This window comes from Mus caroli, unplaced genomic scaffold (assembly GCF_978045245.1).
Source record: "Mus caroli unplaced genomic scaffold, Mus_caroli_1 scaffold_1, whole genome shotgun sequence".
Lineage (NCBI taxonomy): Eukaryota > Metazoa > Chordata > Mammalia > Rodentia > Muridae > Mus > Mus caroli.
Genome location: NW_028227256.1, coordinates 65,213,526 through 65,236,173, shown reverse-complemented (window position 1 = coordinate 65,236,173; position 22,648 = coordinate 65,213,526). Strand labels below are relative to the sequence as shown.

At 36.1% G+C, this 22,648-nt stretch overlaps 1 protein-coding gene across 6 annotated transcripts in view; it reads left to right on the top strand.

Moving 5' to 3' along the window:
• Erbb4 (erb-b2 receptor tyrosine kinase 4) overlaps positions 1-22,648 on the top strand; it is a 1,038,774-nt gene that overhangs the window by 781,881 nt on the left and 234,245 nt on the right. For 4 of the 6 annotated variants that reach the window (XM_021186126.3, XM_021185960.3, XM_029481143.2 and 1 more), the window contains exons 15-16: positions 3,983-4,137; positions 12,238-12,312. In XM_021186126.3, coding sequence (XP_021041785.1) covers positions 3,983-4,137; positions 12,238-12,312 — 230 coding nt within the window. Of the gene's footprint in view, positions 1-3,982; positions 4,138-12,071; positions 12,117-12,237; positions 12,313-22,648 lie in introns of all 6 variants that reach the window. The other 2 variants (XM_021186207.3, XM_021186041.3) reach the window with 1 other exon arrangement.

Below are 22,648 nucleotides of genomic sequence, written 5' to 3'. Positions count from 1 at the left end.
GCAAGAGAAGAAAAGGTGGACTGAGCTATTAAACATTTTCAAAAAAAATTTTTGGTTATTTTATTTATTTACATTTCAAATGTTATCCCCTTTCCTGGTTTGCTCTCCAAAAACCCCCTATCCTGTCCCCCTTTCCCTTGCTTCTATGAGGGTGTTCCCCCACCCACCCTCTCACTCCTACCTGACCACCCTGGCATTCCCCTACACTGGGGCATCAAGCCTTCACAGAACCAAGGGCCTCCCCTCCCATTGTTGCCAGATAAGGGCATCCTCTGCTATATATGCAGCTGGAGCCATGTGTACTCTATGGTTGGTGGTTTAGTCCTTAGGAGCTCTGGGGTGTCTGGTTGGATGCTATTGTTGTTCTTCCTATGGGGTTGCAAAACCCTTCAGCTCCTTCAGTCTTTCCCTTAACTCCTCCACTGGGTTCCATATGCTCAGTCCCATGGCTGGCTGTGTGCATCTGCCTCTGTATTTGTCAGAATCTGGCAGAGCCTCTCAGGAGACAGCTATATCAGGCTCCTGTCAGCAAGCACTTCGTGGCATCAGCAATAGTGTCTGGGTTTGGTGGATACATATGGGATGGTTCTTCAGGTGGGGCAGTCTCTGGATGTCCTTTCCTTCAGTCTCTGCTCCACTCTTTGTCGTTGTATTTCCTTTAGACGGGAGCAATTCTGGGATAATATTTTTTGAAGTGGGTGGGTGGCCCCATCCCTCAACCGGGGGCCATGCCTAACCTCTGGATATGGTCTATACAAGTTCTCACTTCTCTTTGTTGAGTATTTCAGCTAATGTCATCCCTGTTGAGTTTGGGAGCTTCTTGCTTGCTTGTCTTCTGGGACTTTCTGGTGGCTACCCTCAGTTCCCCATACCCCAGTACTATACAACTCTGTTCAATTTTCTGAAACCTTCGGTATATCTTCCCCATCCCCTCCCATACCTGATCCTATCCCCCCACCCCCACCCTGCCCCGTTTTCAGGGTTAGGGTTAGGCTGGAAAGATGGCTCAGCCATTAAAGGCTAAGCTCATAACCAAAGTATAAGAGCTTTTAAACATCTTTACAAAATGTAAAACAGCTGTTATAGTTCATCGAAGCTGTGCTTGTATAATAATCTTATCCTAGTATTTTCTCTCAGAAAAATATTTATTTTTTATGTACCATACTCTGAAAGTCTTAAAACTATTCAAAGGGAGTCACCCCTTGTTATGACCATAAGCTCTGAATTTACAGCATCCTCACTTCTACATGAAGTGTTCCTACTGGCAGAATGCCAAGAGGAGACTGGAATATTCAGTTCTCATCCTCTTACATATGGCTTCCACTTCCATTTCATTATTCAAAGTAAGATTTGTCTTCCCTGCTCTGGGAGGTGAATGGCAGTCCTCACACAGAGATGATAGAGCATCACTGTACAGTTCTGAAAGGTAGCTTTGTTTTCTTTAGAAGCTACCCGGGAAAATCAACTGGCACTGAGAAAAATAATGTAATGTGCACATTAGGATTTAATCTGTCACTCTATTGGCTGTCTAGGTTGTTGAGTTCAGAGGCAGTTTAGTACCAGAGTTAAGAAAGAATGAACCTTCATCTTTGTCAGTCACTGTCCTAGGCCCTTAAAATCCTTGATAATTCCACACTGTGTAAGTACGCATTAGATGATTGCCTAATGTAATCATTAGATGATTCTATATAGGAAAATAAAATAGGAGCCAGTGCACTTCAACCACTTAGAAACTTGTTAAAATACATTTTAACTATATCATCTGAAGATGCTTTGTTTTGTATCCTGGTGAAACAAATAAATAGTCATGAAACATATTAGAATGTATTAATGAAAAATAATTTTAGTTCATGACATTTTTATGTCTTATATAATTTTTGCCTGGGTATCATTTTATATTATAGGAATTTAATAGAAGAATAATGCCTGATTCAGACTCCACCTAATCTACTTATTGTAAGCTTTATTCTGCATTCTGCAAGAAGCATGTCTCTTGTCTTGTAGAATAAGTCATGCCACTGAGCATACTTGCACAGTAAATGATTTTGTATAATAGATAGTATTACGTGCCTAAGTACCCATGAGCAGGTGTTAAAATTGGAAGCATGTGAAGTATTCTTCTTTGGGAGGAAATGAGAAGTTAACATTAGCAACTCTTTAGGTAGAATGGGGATCAGGTTTCACAGGGTAACTTAAAATTATTTTATTTTATTTTAGTTCTGAGTTTCACGTCAAAATAATGGAATAGATAGCTACTTTATCTAAACTCACTAGCTTCTTTCTGATTACTTTTTCTTGTTTTCATTACTATTCTTCACTAGATAATTCTTTTTGGTTTTGTTGTATATTTCCAACATACTATTTATCTAAGTTTAGATTATCATTTTTTATATAGTTAAGATCACAACTATAAAAAAACAGTTTTTTAATAAAACTGTTCTCAACTTGCTTTAATCTCAAAATATACTATGTCTTTCTGGAAAGTTTAATGCCAGGATAGTATCACTTTTGATGTTAAAATTAGTATTAAAATGTTAATCTTGTGACTGGGCATGATGATACATGCATATAAACCAGCAATCTGGAGGCTGATGAATGTGAATTATGTGTTTGAGACCAACATGGGCTTAGCTGGGAGACACTGTCTTAAAAATAAAAATAATTATAAACAAGCAAATACATATTACTTTTATTATTGCTTTCATATTATTTTTGCTTATGAACTTTGTACTTATTAAAATCATTATGTAGGTTATAAATAAAAATATATGAAGCTGTATCACTATATTTTAGTTAGTAATGTTCATGCTACCTTCATCATTGGATAAGTTTCTTCATATCATTTTTTTAATCTTTAAAATACTTAGAATATAATTTTTGGCATTTGCTTATCAGAATGTATATTATATGAGTTAAAGACTGTTCTATGGTTTTTCAGAAATTCATATAAGCGTATATCACATCGTTTTAAGCATCATTATAAGACAAGTTGATACAAAGAATAACCAAAGAATTATTATATGTATAGGATGCTTAATATCTGAAAATTCAATCATAGTGCATTTTATTGGTTATTTTATTTATTTACATTTTAAATTCTGTACCCTTCTTGGTTTATCCTCCAGAAACCCCTATTCCCCACCACCACTGCCTCTATGAGGGTTGTTCCACCACCACCACCAACCCATTCCCTCCGCACTGCCCTAGCATCTCCCTATGCTAGGGTATCTAGCCTCCAAAGAACCAAGGGCCTCTCCTCCCACTGATGCCTTATGCATGTGCAGCTGGAGCCATGGACCCCCTCCATGTGTACTCTTTGGTTGGTGGTTTAGTCCCTGGAATCTCTGGGGGTCCAGTTAGTTGATATTGTTGTTATTTTTAAACAATCACTAGAAAAGCCTTCATGCCATGAAAAACAGTGGATTCTAATTTCCATTATGCATATTACTCATTAACTATTTGGTGGATATATATATATATTTTCCAGTAATGGTGATAAGCATACCTTTGGAAAATTTATTATTTACATATATTGTTGCTTTCTAATACCATTAGGAATGAACCACAAGAAGAAAATGTTGATACCCTTTACAAATAAACAACAGTAACAGCAGCAACAACAACAGACATTGGGACATATTAGAGATAAAGTTAAGTCACATAAGAAAAATGACATGAAGATCAGGACAGTGAAACAAGCTGACTTCAAAAGGGACGCGTTTCTAGAGTATATTTGATAACATGATGCTAGTATGATTTCACTAAATACAGCTTTACAAAGAAAAGCCTGAAGGTTCTGTTAGTGCTGGTTATACTTCAATAGCCATAACTTATGTTGGTGTTAATGGAGTGCTCTCCCTTAGAGGAGAATAAACTTGTCATTCACAAATGCCTAAGAAAACTAAACAACATGAACACCTTACGGAGGGATTTGAACCCAGTTTTATTACTCCATATTTGTTTTTCCTTTTTCATATCTCAGGGACCTGACAACTGCACAAAGTGCTCTCATTTTAAGGATGGTCCAAACTGTGTGGAGAAATGTCCAGATGGCCTACAGGGAGCGAACAGTTTCATTTTTAAGTATGCAGATCAGGATCGGGAGTGCCACCCATGCCATCCAAACTGCACCCAGGGGTAAGCATCCTCTCTGGTTCAGGTCTAAGGCATGTACATGTTTCCAGTTGAAAGGATTAATATGTTTCATTATTCATTACACGATGCCATCTACGTACCCTGAAATCGTCTCTGGAAATGATATGTAGCATTACATTTTACATGTTCAATTTAACAGAAATTCTTTCTAGGTGGACCTCGAAAATATCTCTGCTTATAGTTTACCTACATTTACCATACTATTAGCATCTTCATGAAGCTAGTGTGCTTTGGATATTAGAAGATACAATATAGTACTTATATCATAGAGATTTTTTTTTACTAAATGTATAAGTTGGTTTCTATTTCTTCACTATAAAATCCTAAAATAAGAATATCTCTTTAACAATTACCACTTTGGATTAGTCCTTCAATGAAACCCGGTAGCTGGCAGCCATGAAGGAGAAGGAAGAAATGATAGTCTGCTCATATGTGTGTTGACAACTTAACTAATACTGTTGTTAGTCATGTGAGTCATTTTATTGTACATTGTCCTAGAACATAGAGTTCTTTCACTGTCATGAAACAATTCAGGATGATACATACATATTTTCAATTCAAGAGGAAGTGTTGTGCAGCATAACCTATGGTATTAATAATAATTGGGTAAACACAAATTGATGAAATTGTCTTTCTTCAGTGTTATGGTCACTTATAGAGACATTGGAGAAAGAACTTGTACACCAGTGGAAATAATGTCACCTCAAGCAAATCCCAGTCTATTTCTTTAAAAAAAAAGAAAAATGCTGTCTTATCTCAGTAAGAATTCTCCCTTTGTATCCTCTGAAGGATAAATATTGATAGAGTTGAGAACAGTTCAGCACACTATCCTTCTCCTCATAAAATTTCACCTCCATTGTCAGTGCATACCACCAGTGTATGCACAGAAACACTTGTATGCACATAATTGGACACTTTCTATCTGGCAGGAAAGTAGAGGTTCTGTAAGGAGATTGTCCTGCCAGATGAAGGCTTCACTGTTAGAAGATATTGAAAAAGGGAAGCAAGCAATATCATTTTCTGCCAAGACAACATCAATTTTTGGATGCTGCTAGAACTTCCTACCAGTCATGAAATCAGCTAAGTCACTCTGTGAATTAGCAGATTCTCAAAAAGTAAAACAATATTCTGCAATAAAAGTCAAATGCAGCCCAGAAGAGCTGACTGCCAACTTCTTAGTTTCTGCATAAGCACACAGGCTGAAGGCACTGAGACAGTCACCTACACACTTTGCTTCAAGGAAAACAGAAGTAATAAACGGTTCCCCTTGTGAGTTTTGTTACACTTGAGTTGAGAGTATTTTTTTGAAAAAAAATTACAACTTGTGCTGCTGGAGCAGAGGAGTCAGCAAGAGAAAGAGAAAACTTTGCCTGTGAAAATCATCCACAAGAGGGTTTTATTGTTTTGCAACTAAAATTAAACCGGTAAATTATTCAATATAATGTCGATGTCAACAGCTGTTGCCATTCAAAATGAGACCTTTTGCTGTTTTTGCAAATCTAATTACAATGAAGCCATCAGGGAAATGAAAAGGAGAACACAGCCTAGTCTGGATGTGTGGCTGTAGCGTCTTCTTCGTCAGCCTTTTACATCGTGATTGTATAATAAAGGAAACATATATAGTAGAGGGAGACAGAAGCTCTGGCCAATGGAAAGGGTTCAAATTACCACAGCAACAAAACTGGGACCTCATACAAAAGGGAAGCTGAGGATTCATGCAGGAACAAATCTCACCAGGTCACTTGAGAAGTCCAAATAAATAGAAGTATGCCCTCAACAGCTCCAGGCTGCAGAATGACAGTGAGACAGAGTGGGCTGCCGTGTTTGCACTTCTTCCAGGACAATGTGTCTGCAATGGATGACTTTGTCCTAAGGTATTACGATTGCTTCCATCGAGCTTACCCTTTATCATAAGCTGCAGAGTCACATCCACTGGTTCCATAAAAGTGTTGTGATTCCAGCTCATGAGGAGAATTCAGAAATTCTTACATGACGTGAACTAAATCACAGAATACCCTCTGTGTTTGGTATCTTATTCTGAAGCAACCAGTTGGCCTTGAGAGTTCATCCCTTCTTATCAAATTAAGTGTAAACACATAGAAATATGACCCAGGGAAAGACCACAGGACAACAGAAGGATGGGATGAATGACCTTATCCCTTGGCCCATCTAATAACTGAGCCTATCAGTAAGTATGAGCCCAACAGTTCAATTCTATTTCAGAAAACAGATTTCCTCTCTCCCATGTACATGATTTTCAGTTCGTTCAATAACCTGGGATAATGGAATAGTTAATGAAAATAGTCATCCCTATGACAATTTTAAGAAATAATGTTCTTCCTTTGAATGCAATTTAACGATTGTCCTGAAAATAAAATTATCTAATACCTTAAATGTATTTTACTACTCCAAAAGTGAATTAAATAAATTGAGTCTAAAATTTCTTCAATTATATTTTAAAACAATTAACCATTTAGTCCTAATAGAAACCTCTCACCAATAGTTTTATAGGGAAGAAGGAAAGGAAGGAAGGAAGAAAGAAAGACATAAAGAAAGAAAAAATATTGTCTCCTCTTGCCATGAATAGAGGCCATGTTTTAGCCCCATGTTTTTGTTTCTTTTATTTGTTTGCTCTCTTCTGTGTGATACATGATAATAAACTTGTTTCTTTCAGTTACTTTTGAAAATACCATCACCAAAACCAACTAGGGATAGAAAAATATGTTATTACAGCCTTCATTCCTAGGTCACAGTCTATCACTGAAGGAGGTAAGAACAGAAATTCACAGAAATTTTAAAAGAAAAAGAGCCAGTGAGGACACTGCTTACAGATTAGTCAAAAGCTCAATGTTCAATTAGCCTTCTTGTACAACCCAGGACTACCTACCTGCCTAGGATTGGTGACACTCATAATAAAATGAATCCCTTTGCATCAATAAGTAATCAAGGCAATCCCCTTCTGATATACCTACAGACCAATGTTATCTAAACAATCTCTCCAGTTAAGTTTCTAGTCTGTGTAAAGGTGACATTTAAAGCTAAGTAAATGAACTGCTTTATATCAAAACATTTATATTCAGATATAGGCTCACATTTTTGTTATTCAATTTATATACCAAAGAAGAACATTTTATAGTGTACCAAAATGATTAAGAATTTGAAAAAGAAAAGATAAAAAGAAATTTAAAATAAAGATTGGCCATGTTGGCACACATTTTAATCTCAGTGTTCAAAATTCAGAACCAGGCAAATTCTCATTTGAGGCCAACCTGATCATTATAAACACACAAGGCAGAACTACACGGTAAAACGTATGCATCAGTATGGAACAATAAATGTTAAAGATGTCACAATCCAGAATTTCATAGGTGGTTTTGGTATACAAAAGCATGCTATGGATTTTTGCTCTTTCTGTAACTATTGTACTTTGGAGCACTAATTTTTGAATGGTTTGATTCCTAAACCTATCTTACTCCCTTATTTGCTATTTATGTGCTTCAAAATTTGATGTTTCTTTTAGTTTATGATCTTGCCGAATCAATATACATTTTATGTTCTGATCAACTGTTTTTCTATAGTAAGTATGAAGACCTAAAGTACAATGGTATCTTTAAATACATGGTGATTTATATTCTTAAAAAGTGGACCCTCCTTAACCAACCCACCTCTTTCTTGGTTTTCACTTCTTTCTATAACCTTCAGTTTATAAACAAATTTGAACCTTGGAAAACCTCCATAGTATTGAGTTGAGTAAGTTGAACCAACTTGCTCAACACTTGTTGATATTCTCTCTGTCCCTCATCATCCCTACCTGCTTGCATTTATGTTCCCATCTGCAATGTATTTCTCAACTCTCACACAACCAAAACATATGACTTCTATATAGGAACAATTATTTTTAAACTTCTAATTTTACTACATCTTTCTGGACTTTTTTTCCTGATGGCCAACCTCTCTATTTTTTTAAAGTTTTTTTTTCTTTAATTTAGTTACAGTGACAATACAAGATTTAATTTAATTTAATTTAATTTAATTTTAGATTTGTCGTGTGTGTGTGTGTGTGTGTGTGTGACAGAGAGAGAGAGAGAGAGAGAGAGAGAGAGAGAGAGAGAGAGAGAGAGAGAGAGAGAGAGAGTTCATCTGCCCACTTGTATACAGAGGCTAGAAGAAGATGTCCAATTCCCTCTGAGCTGATGCTCCACCCTTTTGCAGGACATCGGGATTGTTCCATAGGGGCTGGGATGCAACCTCCAGTCCTCATGGGTGTACAGCATGTGCCCTTACCTGTTGATGTTTCTCTCCAGTCCAGTTTTATTCGAATATACTTTCCTATGCTTTATATACAAAAGACCATCTTAAGATGTATGCCATCTTTCCCCTTCGACAATCACCACTCTTCCCAGTGTTCCTTTTCAAAGGAGTTGCTCCCTACGACCGTGGCTCAACACTTTTTTTCCACCTTGTAGGAAACATTTTTGATTTCCTGTAAAATAAACATAGTAAAGTCTAGACTCAAAGAAAAAAATTAAAGTGTCAGTCCCTCCTCCTAAAGTGAACATGTGAGGAAGTATATCCCTCCTTTGAATTTTTTTCTTGCTGCTGCAACTCTCCTGAAATTTAAATTATAGCTTTCAGCTGCGGCAGTCATCTTCCAGTAAGTCACCAAAATGATGAACACAAAGGGAAAGAGGAGAGGCACCTGGTATATGTTCTCTAGGCCTTCTAGGAACCATGGAGTTGTTCCTTTAGTCACATCCTGTGAATCTAAAGGGTGATACAATAGACATCAAGGGAATAGACACTGTTTAAGAAGGAATGCCCCATATGTCTTTTACCACGGCAAAACCAGAGGAGTCTACAATTGTAAACAAGCAAGTTAAGGGCAAGATTCTGGCCAAGAGGATCAATGTGCAGATTGAGCACATCAAGCACTGAAAGAGCAGAGGCAACTTCCTAAAGCAGGTGAAGGAGAATGATTAGAAGATAAAAGAAGCCAAAGAGAAGGGCACCCGGGTTCAGCTGAAGCGCCAGCCTGCGCCACCCAGAGAAGAACACTTGTGATGACTAACGGAAAAGAGCTGAGTTGTTGGAGCCCATTCCATACAAGTTCATGGTCCAGTGTACAAAAAAGAAAGGACCCGGACTGCAAAGTGTTTTCTTTAAATTAAACTGTAGCTCATACTTTAACCATTAGATCGTTTTCACTTAGAAATATTTTACCATCTGTTAACCCCTTTCCTCCCATCCACATTGCATTAGCAGCATTGATTGAGATTCTGACTATGCCTGTGAGCTAGTAACTGTCCCATCCATTTGTTTTATTATTCCCGACACTGACTAACAGTTCCCCATGCCAAAACAGCCTACCTGCCTCCCACTTAATGAGTCTCCATGTGACAAAGAGATTTCAGATAGGAGTCTAGCAATGTAACAGTTTCTGTTTGCTAGCATACCTTTTGTTTTTCAGGGTAGACTTTCAAATTGTCATGCTTTTATATTTTCATACTAGTACATAGTGTGTATTAAGCACATCTGTCTTTATTTTTCTAACCCCTTTTTCTCAATCCTCATCCTGGTGGTCCTCTCTCTTCCCCTAGATAGTTACATTTCTTCTGGGTCATGTGCGTGTGCATGTGTGTGTGTTTGTGTGTTTCTGTGATTTTATATAGTTAGTGTTTTGTAAACACAGATGAGAGAAAAATAAAAATATTTGTTTTGCTGAAGTTGGCTAAATCCTTTCATAAGTTAACTTCTGGTTGCACATATTTTCCTGAAAGTTATACAATTTTGTTCCCTATGATAGAAATAAAACGTTTCCTTATGTAGATTTAACACATTTTTTTTCAGCCATCCATCAGAAGCAAAAAACCTAGAGACAGACATGGCATTTTTCAAACTATCCAACAGCTCTCCCTTGTCTACTAGTTAAGTCCCTCCAAATCCAGCCCCTAAGATCCTTCCATTGTCTTTCTCCTCTCCCTGTGCCTGCCTTTACACTCTCCGTCTGTTCAGATTTGTTGTTCAGAGAGTACGTCTTGCTTTCACACTATGCTTCTGCTTTCCTTCGTCTGGACTCCCTAACACTCACTGATATGCCAGCCTTTACTCTCAGTATCTCAAACTACAGCTTGCTGACTCTCCCACATGGTGACCATGACCTACTAAAATGACATTCTGGTGTCCATCCACCGTATTATATTTACAGAACTATACTGTAAACGTCTGCTCGTGCATCTGTCATCTTCAAACTGTGAGCTCAATGGAAATGAGTGGGAAAGTGTCTGATTCATCTCATTTCTCCCTGCAGCTCCTGAAAGGTTACAGGCAAGTTAGTAGGCTCACCGCACAGGTGTATTGGATGAATGAAAATATTTCATTATCCACACCCTCTCCTCAAACAGAATCTCATTCATTGTTGAAAGATTTTTTTTTAATCTTTCAAGGGTCATTATAAAGATTACACACAAAATACAGATTTTCAGACTCTTGTATATAAGAAGTAGACTGTTAATTTTACAAAATGGCAGTACTGTCATAAAAATAGCATTTTGAAGATGATGACACGAGAACACATAAAAAAATAGTTCTTTAGAACAGAATAAAAGAAAACCATATGAGACAAGTTTAGGGGTTTTGTAGTAGTTTGTTTTTCAATTTCAATTGTTTTGCTTAGATCTGATGTATGGCACCTGGCCGCTGATGTGTGTTCTAGCTGCTTCTCTTTATTTTATCGATTTTTGTCACCATTTTTGCAGGTGAAGATTTACTTGTCCTGCTCAAAGCTGACCCTCAAAAAAAGACCAAAACAAAACCAGAAAACAAGCAAACAAATAAAACTGCAGTAAAAGAGCAAACTGATTTTCTACCTAGTAGAATATCTGTAAGAGAGGATATGATGAACGGGAGAGGTGATGACTTGTGGTTAACACATGAATTCTGTTAGCTTGCTAACATCTGGCATCAGTTACAGAAGCTGCCTATGGTCTGGCCACATCTGTGGGTGCCTACAGATCCTTTTTCAGATTTTAAACTTGAGAGTTTGGGGAAACATGCATACTTTATATTAACAAACAAATTAGAGTTCTGTGTAGTTAAAGAAAACCAGCAAATACCCATCTTGGTTGATTCTTCAGCTACCTCTGTATACAGTTATTCGTTTACTACAGAGTGTTTGCTTTTGAGTTCAATATTATAACAGTTATCAAAAGTTTCTCTTTACAGATCATATTTCTGCTACTTAACAGTGGTCATGACATATTGCAAAAAGGCCAAATCAATTCATTTGATTTTTAAACAAATCCGCATTTAATGACAAAAATAGCTTAAAGAGATTCATAACCAAGGATTTAAATAATCTGATTATAAAAATTATCCATGGGAATTGCATTAAAATATATTAACTTATTTTCTGCCAAGATCCTCTTTAATGAGCATCAGGCATAAGGCTATTCCACTACAATTAATTGTTCATTGCCTTTTTATTGATTTTTGGGGGATTTTACATAAACCCAATGGTGTTTTAAGAGAAACGTTATACATGAAAATAGCCATCGTCATTAAACTATCAAGTAATTAACATAGCTGTGCATAGAAATGAAAGATGTAAATGAGTTGAATGTTTCAGAAAAGACCAATGCATGTGCAAGTTATCCATGGAAGCAGGTAAAGTTCCCTTTACTCTCTCCGTGTTTTCTGGCATTGAACTTGACTGGTTATCTCAACTCACTTCTGTGTTTCTGCTAGGAAGTGATTTCCTCTCAGTTTTTAAAAGTATACTATTCCAGAAACTGCCTAATGAAACCAACAAGAATGTGGGACATCCGGTATTTGTCTCGCTATCTCACTGGTTCTTCTCTGTTTGTCTTAATGACTGATTTCTCTTTTCTTGTATTTCTTTTGACTTTGCATCTCTGCAGGTGCATAGGTTCAAGCATTGAAGACTGCATCGGCCTGACGGATAGGTACTTGGTGTGCTTGCTTCTCATGTTCTTCCTCCAAGGCTCCATGCGTGAGCACTGGTGCATGTGTGTGCATGCCACTGTGGATGGAGAATGATGTTTTCTGTTCTGCAATTGCTTGCAGGTGTAACGGTCCCACTAGTCATGACTGCATTTACTACCCATGGACGGGCCATTCCACTTTACCACAACATGCTAGGTAACATCTGCCATGGTTCCATTTTATCACTCAAATTCTTTCTTAGTTACCACGGACTAAATTAGTAACCAGTCGGGCTGAAGTTTTAGTAGACTAAATGAGAGATTTTGATTCAGTTCTTGATTTTACCTTCATTCATTAAAATTTCAGAGTTCTACTTAATAGTACCATTGATTTTGAATTTTGTATGTTTAAAAGAATTAGACATCATCCTAGAATGCTAATAGAATATTCTTAAGTTTATAAAAAAAAATTAAAAAATCAAAATCTTTCAAGGAGAATTCTGAAAGTGTTGATTGATGCTTATATGATATTGGTTATGTAATTTGAATTTAATTTATGATTTTGTATTATTTGAACTGACTAGTATATGTTCAGATAGAAAAAATATTCCAGAATCAATACAACATAAAAATATTTTGTACAGGTTAAAGAAAGCACATATTGGAATTAAGAGGACATAATATATGATCCATTTTTACACAAAATTTTGAACACAGATATTTATAGTAGCTTTAATCATAATCAACAAAAACTGGAAGCAACTTAGGCTATTGAGTTGTTGTGTACCCATGCTCTGCAATATGCCTGAGTAATAAAAAGGAAGAAATTGATGCTACACACACCATAGATGGATCCTGAATTTACTATGCTGAATGAAAGAAGCCAGACTGTTAAAAACAAATACTGCTTGATTTTCTTTTTATATCAAACTCTGAAAAAAAAATGAAACTACAAGGACAGAAAATCATTCATGGTGGCCCAAAGCTTGGCTTTGGGGGATAAAGTTCACTATTGAATGGTAAGAAGGAATTTGACCAATAATAGGACAATCCATACCGTGATTATGGTATTGTTTGTGTAAATAAAAATGCTTAGTACATACCATAAGCTATATATCTTATCACAAATTACATAAATTTTGTGTTATTTTTATACATAAAGAAATATGACTTTAAAAATACTGTATGAAACATTTTAACGAGGAAAACAATAACTTTGCAATGCAATGTTACATAAGAAATGTTATTAGCTCTAAGTAACAAATTAATTAGATCTTTTTACAAGAAAGACAGCAGTGCTAAAGTAAAGGCAAATGTGAATTTTAAGTGATGTATTGTTTTATTATAATTTTGTGTTGTTAGATGACAATGAAGCATTTGTGAAACATAGCTGATAGATTAAGAAATATCACAATAGCAATAGATTCCAGTAGCTGCCTTTATCAGTGGTGTCCATTATGCTAACCCCAACACCTAAGATAGTGTAACTTCCCATCCTACTTTATCAATCATAATATAGTATTGTTTTATGCATCTGGCTACTTTCACTAAATATTACACGTATGAGATTCATCTATGTCATCAAATCCATTCATAGCTTTTCCATTCATATGTCTTTAATGGCTCTTAAATTGTAAAGTGGTCAAATAAGTGATATGTCATCTTCATAAATCATTTGTCCATAAGTAAATAATCATGAGAAGTTCTAAGGTAAATTTTTTTTGGTTAGAGTGGTTTCATTCATACAACAGTGGCACATTGATACTTGGGCTTGAGCAAACCAGCTAACACAGTTGTCTAGAGTAGGGAAATTTAAGAAATGAAGCAAAAGAGAAAGAGAAAAGGTAAGTGGGAATAAGAGAGAAATTTTAAGTCTTGCGTAGTCTTCCAAGATTTGTCTTGGATTTCTGCCATGCTCATGAAATTATCTTTCTTCTTTCAGACATTGATTGGGCCACTGAACTATAATTTTAAAGAATGATTTTGCATTTATTTTGATGATTTTACTTATAATTATTCTAATATTTTACTGAGAAAGAATTCCACATGGTGGTTACTGTATGCTCCCTTTAAAATCAGATTTTCAGGTTTTGAATCAAACTCTAAGCCATTGTAGATGTGTGACTTTAAGGTCCTTCAGTTATCTGAGCCTCACTCTTCATGTGCAAAAAGGCATCATTTATGTAGATCCCAAACAGTTCTGAGGATGGCGTGTTTGCTTAGTAACAGTAACCATTCTTTCTTTCTATATTTTTCTTTCTTTATATACATTTCAAATGCTATCCAGAAAGTTCCCTATACCCTCCCCTAGCCCCGCTCCCCTACCCACCCACTCTCACCTCTTGGACCTGATGTTCCCCTGTACTGGGACATATAAAGTTTGCAATACCAAGAGGCCTCTCTTCCCAGTGATGGCAGACTAGGCCATCTTCTGCTATATATGCAGCTAGAGACACGAGCTCTGGGGGTACTGGTTAGTTCATATTGTTGTTCCACCTATAGGGTTGCAGACCCCTTCAGCTCCTTGGCTGCTTTCTCTAGATTCTCTATTGGGGGCCCTGTGTTCCATCCAATAGATGACTGTGAGCATCCACTTCTGTGTTTGCCAGACACTGGCATAGACTCACACGAGACAGGTATAACAGGGTCCCTTCAGCAAAATATTTCTGGCATATGCAATAGTGTCTGGGTTTGGTGGCTGATTTTTGGATGGATTCCTGGGTGGAGTAGTCTCTGGATAGTCCATCCTTTCATCTTAGCTTCAAACTTTGTCTCTGTAACTCCTTTCATGGGTATTTTGTTCCCTTCTCTATAAACAATATTATTTTTCTGTGTAACAATGCTTCTCGCACCTCAGGAATGTGAAATCATGCTTCTCAGGGGAAGGAGAGAAGACTCTCAAAGTCACCCAGAGGACATTGATGCCTACTGGTGCCTTCCTGATGAAAGCCTTTGTGAAAGAGAGTCTTTTCTTTCACTTTGCCTTGAGGATCAGGGAGAAGGTAGTAAGGATGACTTTGGGTCATAGGGATGATCTGTAGAGTGACAGATCATTTGAAGTTGCAATTTCAATCTTACGCACTGCCTGGATTCCAAGGAGATAGTCTATAATTTCAGACTAATACAAATAATTAACAGTGTCATTAGTAAATATCCATGGCTAAGAATAGTGAAAGGACAGTAAAGTGTGGTCCTCTGATTCTAAGAGAAGACACCTGCTGTCTACTGCCCAGGTGAAGAGAAAAGTTGCTTGAAGGTGAAAGCATGGGTTCAAATACGGGTTCTATCATATTTCTTATCTACACAATTATGTGATAGTGTAAAATTAGTTTGAGGTTTTTAAGAGATAGCACGAAAATAACATGCTGGACTGAATAGTCATTGACTGCCGTTGTAAATGTTACGGAAGACCAGAAATAGAACAATGATAATTTAATGTTTTAGGCTTCATAATCCACCTTTTAACTGGGCAGTTATCCAAATACTTAACTTTCTTTTAGAAACAGAAAATTACATTGAACATGCCAATGTGGCTGCTTTAAAGTATTTAGATTTACTACACCCCGCTGCCTCACTATGAAGTATTCTGTTCTCCAAAGCAGCAGCTCCAAATAAAAGCAGGTGCAGTGCTTCCAATCTTGATCAGCTTTCATTTTCTAAGTGGTGTTATTTTTTCCCAAACCTGTGATTTATGAATTGGCTTTCCACACCTCATTTACCTTACAGACCATTGCGGGACTATTCCAGAAATATTAGTGTATCTGGATAGAAAAAAATGTAAGACTTTTTGTATCATACAATATCCTAATTATAAAGACAATGAAATCAGTAATCTTTTATTCTCTCTACCTCTCATTTTCAAATCTAATTAATAATTTAAGAGGACACTTGCTTTGACCAATCTTTTTTTTCAAACTTTCCCACCTCCATAATTTTGATTTCCTCCCAAGAACACCATGGGCAATTATGTTTGTCAAGGCCTTTTATTCTTTTTTCATTTGACATTTGAGTTAGCACACTGGATACTTTTGAATAGATTTGTTCTTAATGTAAAGACATTAGTTTTTAGTCTATTTTTGGGTTCTTTGTCAAACATAGGAAAACCGTAAAGATCATATTCTCATATGCCACAGGGATATGGATTTGATAATCACAAAGAATAGACTATATTGATCAGGCATTTCTGCAAGTTAGTTAACAAAGTGAAATCTATATGAGATCATCTATTTCTGCATTTTAACTGAATTGCGTCTTTATTCTAATACACTTTTCCTATATACTTCACAATATATAGTACAGTAATTAAACTTAATTTCTCCAAGTCTCTAATGGATAGCTATTTGAAACATTTCTGATTTTCATGGCCACAGACATACTTTTACTTTATGGTACAGTGCCTTTTGGCCTAAGAGGTCACATAGAAGTCTATCCTTTGTTAGACTGACCTGGGTTTGATAAATGACAGACATGGTGTGATAGGTTAGGAACCTCTCACAAATTGCACAGTGCATTTCTTCGTTTTTCTCCCAAAGAAGCAAGTTCAGAATTTATGTCCACATGATGCAAATCAACAATAAATGGTCATCATAGATGAGTTTCAGTTATATTATGATCCTTATATACAATACACAAATGTGCACAGCTTTTTTATACAATTCTAGTCTCATTCTATAGCATTATGTATTAGGTTTTGTAAATAAATAGATAAATCCAAGATATGAAGGAGAGTATATGAAGGTCTTCCTTAGCATGTGATTCACTTCCCAGAAACTGTAAAAATGTCAAAATGATCTGAGAATTAGTAGGGATTCACAAAGCCTCTCTCTTGACTTTTCGATGGTTGTTCATATAGTTGAGGAAGCTACTTTAAACAAAAGATTTCAAGCATCTTTCAGATGTTCAAGTGGTTTTGATATTGATATAAAGATGTTCATACTACAGTACCAAAGCATTCCAGACAGTAGCAACACGACTGTATTCAAGATTAGCAAACACAAGAATGTGACTAAACTAATCCATTTTAATGACTGAAAGTCAACAAAGGTTCTTTAGGCCATTGGCTTTGGGACTAAAGTAGAATGACTAAAGATATCATTAAATTGATAAAATGTTAAGTATATAGTAATAATCAAAACATTAAATGAGCAGAGGAAAATACTCAAAATACTCAGCTTTTCCTCAGCCTAGAGCATTTTCTATGGTAAACAAATCATTATGTTTTACACTCATTTATTTCTGACTCAGACAGATACCAGAACTACTTCATATCTCACAAATATCTTCAGAGTCAGCTGTTACTGATGCTCTGATATCAAATAAAGAGTGCAAAAACAAAATGGTGGGTAATGTCCTGAATCTTAAAGACAACCAGGTTCATTTCAGTAGTTCAGTCCAAGGTCTGCAAGGTCTACTCCAAGACCTGTTGTTTATTAGGAATATAAAGGTGGCTCAAATATGTATAGAAAAATAGGCAGGATTATTCTGTAGCAGCAAATATTCTAAGTAAATTTTGTGAGTGTGATAACATTAGTGATTTAAACCTTTGCTGGTTATAATGTGTTTTCTAGGCCTATTTTAAAATTTAAAATACCACAGAACAGGACTATGTCTTCGATGATGGTTAGACAATTAAGACATTGTGATTAGACAGACGAAAGGAGTACTTATCTCACTGTAAGACCTCTGCTCCCGAGTACACTCCCACCAGCTCAGAAGCATGATGCACAGTTCTGTAGGGGAAATGGCAGGCATGTCCTGGTATGGTTCTGATACTTGAGGGATCACCATGCTGACATATATGTTCTCAGCTGGACCTTACAGTCTCCTTCCGAACCCACTTACCTTCTTGTAGACCTGAGTTTTTTTGAGGCTTTAGGAATTATAAACCTATTATTTTGGGATAAAATGCTTAAGTTATTTCTGAGATATATTTCCCCAAATACCAATTATTATTGGACAATATCATTTCAAGTTTACAAAAATACTCACAGGCATAGTGATAGCTATTTATCCAAAACAGCACAGTAAAGACTGTGTTTGACTTCATTGCACGGCATTCCAGTTCATACACCCTCGTGCTTAGTTGACTGTGATCCACACATTGTCTCCCTGTCTGAAGGATGTGAAAATGGTTTTTCATCTGTAAGTTCCTTTCACATCAGCACATGTGTTAGTGCTTGATTGCACAAGTGGCAGAAGGCATATTGTGACAGAGTCTGCAGTACTGGACATCATACTCCCTCTGCCTGTGTCTTGTCTCCAGAATCATATATTAAACTTTATTTCCTTGAGCAACCTTCTGATACTTTCTAGACCTGAGAGTGTTTCTGTCCTTGCATATTCTGAAGGTTAGATGAAAGTCTCCATTTAGGCTGCAGATTATGATTTTTTCTTCAATTGTGAATCAAGAGCTCTGGGCATTAGTTTCTAATTTTTCCATTAGTTTATCAAAGTCGTGAGTCTTCCTTGGGATTGTTGATGACCTACATTGTCCACTGCCACATGAGCACTTCCAAGGTAATTAGAGTAGACAGAGGACACTTGTGGTCCCGGATGTACCCTAGTCATAAGAAAATTCAATGAAAAAAAAAAGTGGTAAAACTGGGTTAATAATTCAGGCACATTAAATGTTAATTTTGTGTAGATTGTGTTAATTAAAATATTTTAAATTGTTTTAATTGTGGTATATATATATATTGAATGTACTGCTCTAAACCAATAATCATGAAATCATGATGTAATTCTTCCTTTTAATGGTTTTATTCACAAAAATAAGAGTGAAGGTACAATATTTCACAAGAGTGTTTATTTCATTATTATTTTATTTCATGTAGTAGGTGACAGATGGAATGAGTCCAACATATCCAAGAAAAAAATCTGTTTTCCTGTACCCATTACACATACCTATATATTTGTCTGTGAACCACACTTTTTTTTTCTTCTTTTTTTTTTACTAGTTATTTTCTTCATTTACATTTCAAATGCTATTCCCTTTCCTAGTTTCCTCTTCAAAAGTCCCCTATACCCCACCCCCAACCTGCTTCCCAACCCATCTACTCCCACTTCCTGACCTTGGCATTCCCCTCTACTGGGGCATATAATCTTCGCAAGACCAACAGCCTCTCCTCCCATTGATGGCCCTGACACTATTGCATATGCCAACAAGATTTTGCTGACAGGACCCAGATATAGCTATCTTTTGTGAGGCTGTGCCAAAACCAAACTTTATAAACGTTTATAAGACTAACATATAATATCTTGGTCCCACATTTCAAGCCCCAGTTTAACTACTGTTATAATAGAGAACTATTCAGATTTAGAATTACACTCTCTGTGTTCATAAAATTATGCTTTGTTCCAAATATTGATAATGAAGCGCTATTCTAATTTGGTACTCTATATATGACCAATAATTAAATAAAACTATCATTTACATATAGGTCAAATTTTCTAGCTTCATACCTGCTTCATGATTTAAAAATGAGTCAGAAATATTTACCCATAAAACTTAGACATGAATTGTATTACACCATAAGAAGATACCTTTCCTCATATTTCCTATTTAGCTAAAAGAATCTAATTAACTGGGTCCCCCTCTGTGATGATGTTACATAAAATGATGTGTCAATATTGGAGTAAATTGCTCTCTTCATGATTTTTTTTCTTATTACCTCAGCACATTCCCTAATTAATCATTCTTTTATAAACATACAATTATTTTTGCATATTATGTATGTAAGCAGGCACTAATTAACAGGGAACAGTTTGATTTACCAGTGAAATTTTCTCACAGTGATTTTATTCTCAGCTACTATCCACTCTTACCCAAAAAGTGCTTTGATTTCATGGTAACTCAGTACTAAAGAATGAGAGATAAGGGAAGGGAGACCCACTTTTTATAGACTTTCAGTACTTCCAATCATTGTGATTTTTTTTAATGACATCATTCTCTGCTGCTCAGAATAATGAATTCCATATACTTGAGTCATTTATAGAGTAATTATAGATACTGTCCACAGAGTAAAAATAAAACAAGATGCTTTAATCATGCAAAGTTTACTTGTTTGGTAAATAAGATTTTTTTTTTTATTTTATACAACAAACTAAATTTTTCAAAATCACATCTTTATTGACCTTCTTCACACAAAATACTAGAGATGAAATTCCAGGTCCAGTTTTCAAAGTAAATGTTTACATTGCTTTAGCTACCAGAGAGAAAAACACCAATAGGAGAGAAAAAACGCATATTTTCTTCCTGACCCATGCTAGTTTCTTTTTTTTCTTTAAAATATTTCTTGGAATTCATGCAGACTGTATCTTCATATCCTAAAATCATTCCCAAACATTTCTTTGGTGTAATGAACTATGCGTATGACTAGTTTTCTGACTAGGTATATAATAATAGCTATTACTACTACCACTGGCATTATATAAATGAAGGAACATGATAAGAAAAGCCATTTTCAAACTTTTACCTGGCTAGTAAGTTGTAGAAGTGTGTTCTTGGAGTTCAGTTGACTGACTCAAAGAATACACTTCTTCCTCTCTACCAAAATGCTTTCCACGTACAGGCAGGATTATGAAGACAGTATCCATGTATTTTATAGCCTTCTTAAGTTCATTTATTGTCTTTTAATCTCAATAGTACCTTAATAACACCTATAATGTTCTGTAGTTCATTAGAGGCTATAAATTATGAACTATATTAAAACCAGTAACATTATATGACATTAACAGGAAGTCTTAAAGTTTCCTGTCATTTAAAATGTAAAATAAAGTACAAAGTATAGCAAGGGAGAATGAGAGAAAAATAGGGTGAGTGGGAAACAAGGTGTTCAAGAGAGAAGTTCTGGAAGTAAAATAAAAAAATATATTTATGGATGGAGAGATAGCCAAAGTTTAATGTCTTGAAAGCAGATGTCTGTCATTTTATTTGAGAGGTTTGAGATTTTCAGAAATTAACAATAGGTGTTCTTTAAAGTCATATTACTAAAATTAAAATATCTTTCAGAGAAAAGACCCAAATGGAGATCATATTGTTTTGAGAAATCTATGCAACATTCTTGCTCTACGTGACCCAGGACATAGAAATAAGGGGTGTGTGTGTGTGTGTGTGTGTGTGTGTGTGTGTGTGTGTGTGTGCGTGCGTGCGCATGCGTGAGTGCATGCGTGCATGCATGTTTAAATTGTGGAACACAACAATGCATATGAAAACTGACATGAATTATTATGAGAAAAGAAACTTCTTCAAGAGATAAAGGACAAGGTCAGGTGAAACCTTCTAAGACAGTTGATGGAAAGGCATGCTCACTTCCAAGTAGGGAGTTTGGCTACTGAGATTGATGCTCATACATTCACTTTAACTCAAAGAAATTTACAGACAATATGTAAAAGATGCAGTAAAACTAATGACAAATGAGACAAAGAAAACATGGGTGAAATCATGACCTCATTCATCTTCAATCGATTGTTAGTGTAATTGAACATTTTAGAGCAGTATGAAAGAAACAGTTACATAAATTTAAAAAAGAAAACTCCATTGAACTTATCCAGAAAGACACACCATTGTAAAGCACAATTGTATTGTATATTGCTGAGTCTGTTGGAAAGTTTAACTCACAAACAAAATTGATGCAGTTAAATATTATGTTTTATCCAGCCCGGGTATTATTGCTTAAATATGGACCTTGGCATTAGCAAATCTGTGTTGATGTATGTTTGAAGTTGGCCAGATAAAGACATAGGAATGAGATAATGAATGACTATGTGAGTGTTTGAAAACTGAGAAATCGGGGCAGTATTGGCACATAAGGAAGAACATGGAGAAGGCACTGGGCAGAAGAAAGTCAGTGTGGGAGACCAGTATTCTAAGAGCAGCACCTATACTTGGCATGGTTCTCATGGGCTGCTCCCATTCCATCAGGTCAGCCCTCTTGGCCACGAGCTCAAGATCCAACTACCCCATGTTGACTTCCTTCCTTCCTTCCTTCCTTCCTTCCTTCCTTCCTTCCTTCCTTCCTTACTTCCTTCCTTCCTTCCTTCCTTCCTTCCTCTTCCTCCTCCTCCTCTCCTCTCCTCCTCCTCCTTGTCCTCTTCCTTTTTCTCCTCTTCCTTTTTCTCCTCCTCCCTCTCTACCTATGAGACACAACCAAGGTAACTGAGAACACACCTACCTCTATTGCCCAATCACAGGCTTTAGCCTTTTATTGACCAGTTAACTTGGAAAACAAGATTTAGACAACAAAAGATGGTATGTATGAGAATTCACTTGTCTTGGGACAACCTGTTCTTGGGGTACAGGATTTAGCATTTGAATAAAGAGCAGCATCAGACTAATCCCCAACAACTAGCAATATAATTATTTATTGTTATAAGTCTAGGTAGATAGGCACATTGCAAATGAGAAAGCAGGGGACCTGAAAGACTGGGATGGATGGATAGATGGATGGAGTGATGGTGGATGGATGGAGAAAAGTGAAGAGATTCAACAAGAATTTACAACATAAATCTCGTTGCCAGACTTAGTGGTCAGTTGGATTTAAAATGTTAAGGAG